The sequence below is a fragment of the Oncorhynchus gorbuscha genome, unplaced genomic scaffold (assembly GCF_021184085.1).
Source record: "Oncorhynchus gorbuscha isolate QuinsamMale2020 ecotype Even-year unplaced genomic scaffold, OgorEven_v1.0 Un_scaffold_662, whole genome shotgun sequence".
In the NCBI taxonomy this organism is placed as follows: Eukaryota; Metazoa; Chordata; class Actinopteri; order Salmoniformes; family Salmonidae; genus Oncorhynchus; species Oncorhynchus gorbuscha.
In genome coordinates, this window is record NW_025745758.1 from 174720 (window position 1) to 182966 (window position 8247).

At 46.4% G+C, this 8247-nt stretch overlaps 1 protein-coding gene across 1 annotated transcript in view; it reads right to left on the bottom strand.

Moving 5' to 3' along the window:
- Nucleotides 1–943: 943 nt before the first annotated feature.
- LOC124019742 (C-myc promoter-binding protein-like) overlaps nt 944–8247 on the bottom strand; it is a 7829-nt gene continuing 525 nt past the window's right edge. The window contains exons 2-6 of the mRNA XM_046335164.1: nt 8063–8132; nt 6277–6303; nt 5449–5611; nt 3032–3096; nt 944–2041 (exon numbers count right to left, since the gene is read on the bottom strand). Of these exons, the coding sequence (XP_046191120.1) occupies nt 1905–2041; nt 3032–3096; nt 5449–5611; nt 6277–6303; nt 8063–8132 (462 nt within the window). The 3' untranslated portion in view covers nt 944–1904. The remainder of the gene's footprint in view (nt 2042–3031; nt 3097–5448; nt 5612–6276; nt 6304–8062; nt 8133–8247) is intronic.

The following is an 8247-nucleotide window of genomic DNA, read 5'->3' on the forward strand; positions in this document are numbered from 1 at the left end:
CATCAACCACAGGAGGAGAGGAATGGATGTTTCACCCTGACACGAAGCCAGTACATCCATCAACCACAGGAGGAGAGGAGTGGATGTTTCACCCTGACACGAAGCCAGTACATCCATCAACCACAGGAGGAGAGGAATGATGTTTCATGTTCCATCACCCTGACACGAAGCCAGTACATCCATCAACCACAGGAGGAGAGGAATAGATGTTTCACCCTGACACGAAGCCAGTACATCCATCAACCACAGGAGGAGAGGAATAGATGTTTCACCCTGACACGAAGCCAGTACATCCATCAACCACAGGAGGAGAGGAATAGATGTTTCACCCTGACACGAAGCCAGTACATCCAGCTAAACAAATAAAACAGACTAAAATAAATAAAAGTCTTACTTTGTATAAATAGAATTCAAGTAAAATATTGCTAATATTAGTCTCTATATATGACTATATAATACAAATGTTTTTTTATTTTTTATAAAAAGGTCCCTACTACTACTGTCGTATATAAAGTACATTTTGTATTTTATGTCACAATTTGTACAAGATTTCTTAAAACATAAGTACCCCGAAATAGAAGATGTCATTGTGTGTGAAAGCGTTGTTACGTTAATGAGTATGATCTCCATCCATCCAGAGGGGTACGTCCAGAACCTTTAACAACCAGGTGATGAGATGGGATTTAAAAAAACAACAACATCCCTTTTGTGAGACTGGTCAGACTACATAATAACCCCCTGGTCGGTCAGCTCCGTTAGTCTCTGGTCAGCTCCGTTAGTCTCTGGTCAGCTCCTTTGAGTCTTAGTCTCTGGTCAGCTCCGTTAGTCTCTGGTCAGCTCCGTTAGTCTCTGGTCAGCTCCGTTAGTCTCTGGTCAGCTCCGTTAGTCTCTGGTCAGCCCTGTTAGTCTCTGGTCAGCTCCACTAGTCTCTGGTCTCTTAGTCTCTGGTCGGCTCTGTTAGTCTCTGGTCAGCTCCGTTAGTCTCTGGTCAGCTCCGTTAGTCTCTGGTCAGCTCCGTTAGTCTCTGGTCAGCTCCGCTAGTCTCTGGTCAGCTCCGCTAGTCTCTGGTCAGCTCCGCTAGTCTCTGATCAGCTCCGTCAGTCTCTGGTCAGCTCCGTTAGTCTCTGGTCAGCCCTGTTAGTCTCTGGTCAGCTCCACTAGTCTCTGGTCAGCTCTGTTAGTCTCTGGTCAGCTCCGCTAGTCTCTGGTCAGCTCCACTAGTCTCTGGTCAGCTCCACTAGCCTCTGGTCAGCTCCGTCAGTCTCTGGTCAGCCCCGTCACATCTCTCACAGGTGACGGACATGACCCCAAACATCACAGTGTCAACAAGCTCATCGTCACGCATTCTGTACGTCTTTCTAAAGTGGATTCCTGAGCTCGTCTTTAAAGCTCCTCAGTCCTCTTTGGGAGAGCCACCGTTGTAATACATGGATTTTATACATGTGCTTTTCATGGACGCAAAAGATCTCTTCAACCCTACCCATGTGGGCTACCCACGGCTGTGCTATGCCGAGTGACGGAGGTGACTGGCTGGCCGGGTGGAGGAGGTGACTGGCCGAGTGACGGAGGTGACTGGCTGAGTGACGGAGGTGACTGGCTGGCCGAGTGACGGAGTGGCCTGGGTGGCCGGGTGGAGGAGGTGACTGGCCGAGTGACGGAGATGACTGGCTGGCCGGGTGGAGGAGGTGACTGGCCGAGTGACGGAGGTGACTGGCTGGCCGAGTGACGGAGGTGACTGGCTGGCCGAGTGACGGAGGTGACTGGCTGGCCGGGTGGAGGAGGTGTCTGGCCGGGTGGAGGAGGTGTCTGGCCGAGTGACGGAGGTGACTGGCCGGGTGACGGAGGTGACTGGCCGGGTGGAGTGTCTGTCGGAGGTGAAACGTCAGGGGTAAAGGGGTCCGAGGTCAGAGGTAGGGTTCTCCGAAGGTCTTGCGACACTCCATGACCCCAGCGCTGGGCGGACGGTCGCAGTTGTGCGTCAGCTTCACCAGGTTGGGGCTGAGGTGGTCGTACGCCATCTTGTATTCGCGGTCAAAAGCGTCTGGAGGGAGGAGAGAGAGTGAGACGCGTTATAACACAACTATGTTCAACACCGATTTAAATGTCATTTAAACTGAAGACCTGCTAGTGAAAAACTCCACAGTCCACTGAAGGAGCATTCAACAGTGTATGGGTTGACTTCTAGAGGACGTGTATGGGTTGACTTCTAGAGGACGTGTACGGGTTGACTTCTAGAGGACGTGTACGGGTTGACTTCTAGAGGACGTGTACGGGTTGACTTCTAGAGGACGTGTACGGGTTGACTTCTAGAGGACGTGTACGGGTTGACTTCTAGAGGACGTGTACGGGTTGACTTCTAGAGGACGTGTACGGGTTGACTTCTAGAGGACGTGTACGGGTTGACTTCTAGAGGACGTGTACGGGTTGACTTCTAGAGGACGTGTACGGGTTGACTTCTAGAGGACGTGTACGGGTTGACTTCTAGAGGACGTGTACGGGTTGACTTCTAGAGGACGTGTACGGGTTGACTTCTAGAGAGGGCGTGTACGGGTTGACTTCTAGAGGACGTGTACGGGTTGACTTCTAGAGGACGTGGACGGGTTGACTTCTAGAGGACGTGGACGGGTTGACTTCTAGAGGACGTGTACGGGTTGACTTCTAGAGGACGTGTACGGGTTGACTTCTAGAGGACGTGTACGGGTTGACTTCTAGAGGCGTGTACGGGTTGACTTCTAGAGGACGTGTACGGGTTGACTTCTAGAGGACGTGTGTGGGTTGACTTCTAGAGGACGTGTGTGGGTTGACTTCTAGAGGACGTGTACGGGTTGACTTCTAGAGGACGTGTACGGGTTGACTTCTAGAGGACGTGTACGGGTTGACTTCTAGAGGACGTGTACGGGTTGACTTCTAGAGGACGTGTACGGGTTGACTTCTAGAGGATGTTTCTGTGCCTTGTTGCACCTGAAGAGTAGTTGGCTGTGAGTACACTACAGTACTTCTGAAACTACTAGCACAATGAACGCAGACTTACCGATGTCAATGTTGTCCTTTCCCAGAGCCACCAGACACAGGAAGAGGATGTCTCTGTACAGACTCCTGCAGAGGGAAGGGCACAGGGACGTTAGATGTTACAGAGGACATTAAGCAGACTACTTACAGTAGATAGCATGAATGTCTGTCTGTCTTTGACATCAAAGGGGCTAATGATACTTAATGTTGACCGTAACCTTTTTCCCAACCTTGCTATATTTACACCAACGGACTCAAATCAAATCACATTTTATTGGTCACATACACTTGGTTAGCAGATGTTATTGAGTGTAGCGAAGTGCAAGTAAAATCGAACAGTTTCCCAGCAACTACCTAATACACACAAATCTAAAAGGGGTGAATGAGAATTTGTACAGTTGAAGTCGGACGTTTACATACGCCTTAGCCAAATACATTTAAACTGAGTTTTTCACAATTCCTGACATTTAATCCTAGTAAAGTTTCCCTGTTTTAGGTCAGTTAGGATCACCGCTTTATTTTAAGAATGTGAAATGTCAGAATAATAGTAGAGAGAATGAATTATTTCAGCTTGTGTTTCTTTCATCACATTCCCAGTGGGTCAGAAGTTTACATACACTCAATTAGTATTTGGTAGCATTGCCTTTAAATGGTTTAATTTGGATCAAACGTTTTAGGTAGCCTTCCACAAGCTTCCCACAATAAGTTGGGTGAATTTAGTCCTATTCCTCCTGACAGAGCTGGTGTAACAGAGTCAGGTTTGTAGGCCTCCTTGCTCGCACATGCTTTTTCAGTTCTGCCCACAAATGTTCTATGGGATTTGAGGTCAGGGCTTTGTGATGGCCACTCCAAAATCTTGACTTTGTTGTCCTTAAGCCATTTTGTCACAACTTTGGAAGTATGCTTGGGGTCATTGTACATTTGGAAGACCCATTTGCGACCAAGCTTTAACTTCCTGACTGATGTCTTGAGATGTTGCTTCAATATATCCACATAATTTTCCTACCTCATGATGCCATCTATTTTGTGAAGTGCACCAGTCCCTCCTGCAACAAAGCACCCCCACAACATGATGCTGCCACCCCCTTGCTTCACGGTTGGGAAGGTGTTCTTCGGCTTGCAAGCCTCCCCCTTTTTTCCTCCAAACAGAACGATGGTCATTATGGCCAAACAGTTCTATTTTTGTTTCATCAGACCAGAGAACATTTCTCCAAAAAGTACGATCTTTGTCCCCATGTGCAGTTGCAAACTGTAGTCTGACTTTTATGGAGGTTTTAGAGCAGTGGCTTCTTCCTTGGTGAGCGGCCTTTCAGGTTATGTCGATATAGGACTCGTTTTACTGTGGATATAGATACTTTTGTACCTGTTTCCTCCAGCATCTTCTTGCTGCTGTTCTGGGATTGATTTGCACTATTCGCACCAAAGTACGTTCATCTCTAGGAGACAGAAGGCGTCTCCTTCCTGAGCAGTATGATGGCTACGTGGTCCAATGGTGTTTATACTTGCGTACTATTGTTTGAACAAATTAACGTGGTACCTTCAAACGTTTGGAAATTGCTCCCAAGGGCGAACCGGACTTGTGGAGGTCTATAATTTTTTTTTTTCTGAGGTCTCGGCTGATTTCCTTTGATTTTCCCATGATGTCAAGCAAAGAGGCACTGAGTTAGAAGGTAGGCCTTGTAATACATCCACAGGTACACCTCCAATTGACTCAAATGATGTCAATTAGCCTATCAGAAGCTTCTAAAGCCATGACATCATTTTCTGGAATTTTACAAGCTGTTTAAAGGCACAGTCAACTTAGTGTATGTAAACTTCTGACCCACTGGAATTGTGATACAGTGAATTATAAGTGAAATAATCTGTCTGTAAACAATTGTTAGAAAAATGACTTGTGTCATGCACAAAGTAGATGTCCTAACCGACTTGCCAAAACTATAGTCTGTTAACAAGAAATGTGTGGAGTGGTTGAAAAACAAGTTTTAATGACTCCATCCTAAGTGTATGTAAACTTCCTACTTCAACTGTACATATACATATATGGATGAGCGATGGCATTTAGTGATGTGCTCTGAATGTTGCAGAGGGATAGAAATAGGACAAATAGAGCTGATGATTCTTTATCCTGGCAGACAATTAAGTTCTACATTAAACATTTCTATCTGAATGTTTCAGTAGCGTTACATCCCCCTCAACATTTATTTTTATTTTTTATTTAACTAGGCAAGTCAGTTAAGAACAAATTCTTATTTTCAATGACAGCCTAGGAACAGTGGGTTAACTGCCTGTTCAGGGACAGAATGACAGATGTACCTTGTCAGCTTGGGGATTCGAACTTGCAACCTTTCGGTTACTAGTCCAACGCTCTAACCACTAGGCTACCCTGCCGCCCCACAACATGCCCCTGGACAATGGCGTCATCAATGTGTAACCCCTGACCTTTGCCTCTTGACCCCCAGGCTCTGCCCGAGCAGCTGTAGGAGCTGTCCCATTGGTCGAGAAACATCGTTCCTCTGGATGCTCTTGACCACGCTGTGGAGTAGCTCCTCCCCAAACGGACGCTCCGCCTCGCTCACAGGGCGACACAACGGGTAGCCCACACCTGGAGGCAGGGGTCAGAAAGATGGATATGTAGGCTACACTAATACACACTTCATATATAACAAACGTGTCCACGTATACACACACACACGTAGGTATGCAAGACCGATCTCACACACACACACACACACACACACACACACACACACACACACACACACACACACACACACACACACACACACACACACACACACACACACACACACACACACACACACACACACACACACACACACACACACACACACGTAGGTATGCAAGACCGATCACACACACACACAGTAAAACACAGATGCTAACCCAAATACAATCTCAAATACAGGAGTTGATAATACAGGAGTGTATTTGAGATCCAACTAGACGAAGACACACATTAAAATGTTGGAAGAACTGAAGAAAACAAATCACTAGAAACAACATCATTTAGACAAGTCGACCAAAGACCACAGAATTCCCAAGACTGTCAGCCAAGTGGAAAACAGCAATACAGCGATGCATTTTCAACCACATAAAGTCACTGAGGACAGAAAACGAAAACAGGTTTTCCCCAAAACGACGACAAGGAGAACAAACAGGGTGCAGCAAAGCAGAGAAGAGCAGACAGGACACACAGAGAGACAAAGGAGAGAGGCTCGACTGCCGAGTCCTAAAGAGAACACTCACTGTCTAACAACAGAGCACAATTAAGCCCTGAAACACAGAGAACAGAGAACAACAGACCCCTGTTAGCTCCCAGACATTACAGCACACAGAGATCCAAAATGGCTGCCACATAGCAGCCCATGGTTCAGAGCTCTTCCATCTGACAGAGTTAGGCTACAGAGTTAGGCTGCAGAGTTAGGCTACAGAGTTAGGCTACAGAGTTTAGGCTACAGAGTTAGGCTACAGAGTTAGGCTACAGAGTTAGGCTAGAGTTAGGCTACAGAGTTAGGCTACAGAGTTAGGCTACAGAGTTAGGCTACAGAGTTAGGCTACAGAGTTAGGCTACAGAGTTAGGCTGCAGAGTTAGGCTGCAGAGTTAGGCAGAGTTAGGCTGCAGAGTTAGGCTGCAGAGTTAGGCTTTAGGCTGCAGAGTTAGGCTACAGAGTTAGGCTACAGAGTTAGGCTACAGAGTTAGGCTACAGAGTTAGGCTACAGAGTTAGGCTGCAGAGTTAGGCTACAGAGTTAGGCTACAGAGTTAGGCTACAGAGTTAGGCTACAGAGTTAGGCTACAGAGTTAGGCTGCAGAGTTAGGCTACAGAGTTAGGCTACAGAGTTAGGGCTAGAGTTAGGCTGCAGAGTTAGGCTACAGAGTTAGGCTACAGAGTTAGGCTAGAGTTAGCTACAGAGTTAGGCTACAGAGTTAGGCTACAGAGTTAGGCTACAAGACATCCACAATTCATACAGATATGCTCTTCTTAAAACCACATTAAATTGCAGACTTATGGCTTTATCTGTTCCTTGATAAAACAGACGGCTTCATACCCTGCTGTAGACTGACTTAATGCATTTCACTGAGACCTTCATACCCTGGTGTAGACTGTGACTTAAAATTTCACTGAGACATTCATACCCACTGCTGCATTTCACTGAGCTGTACTTAATGCATTTCACTGAGACGGCTTCATACCCTGCTGTACAAACTTAATGCATTTCACTGAGACTGTTTCAGCTTCACTGTGACCCACTGGAGATGTAGACTGTGACTATGACTTAATGCATTTCACTGAGACTGCTTCATACCCTGCTGTACACTGTGACTTAATGCATTTCACTGAGATGGCTTCATACCCTGGTGTAGACTGTGACTTAATGCATTTCACTGAGACTGCTTCAGGACCTGCTGTAGACTGTGACTTAATGCATTTCACTGAGATGGCTTCATACCCTGGTGTAGACTGTGACTTAATGCATTTCACTGAGATGGCTTCATACCCTGGTGTAGACTGTGACTTAATGCATTTCACTGAGATGGCTTCATACCCTGCTGTACACTGTGACTTAATGCATTTCACTGAGACTGCTTCATACCCTGCTGTAGAATATGACTTAATTCATTTCACTGAGACTGCTTCATACCCTGCTGTACACTGTGACTTAATGCATTTCACTGAGATGGTTTCAGGACCTGCTGTAGAATATGACTTAATGCATTTCACTGAGACGGCTTCATACCCTGCTCTACACTGTGTTAATGATTTCTGTGCTTCATACCCTTGTAACTGTGACTTAATTTCACTGAGATGGCTTCATACCCTGGTGTACACTGTGACTTAATGCATTTCACTGAGACGGCTTCAGGACCTGCTGTAGAATATGACTTAATGCATTTCACTGAGACGGCTTCATACCCTGCTGTACACTGTGACTTAATGCATTTCACTGAGACTGCTTCATACCCTGCTGTACACTGTGACTTAATGCATTTCACTGAGACGGTTTCAGGACCTGCTGTGTACTGGGACCTACTCTGCGTGTTCCACAGGATGTAGAACGGCTGGATGAGATCCCGGTGCAGCTTGAGGTTGTCCCATAAGATCTGATCAACACGTGTTTACTGTCCTCTGACATCCAATGGCGAGGACCTGGGGACGGACAGGGACAGATATGAGACACACACACCAGCTCAATGACAATATATATGAGACACACAC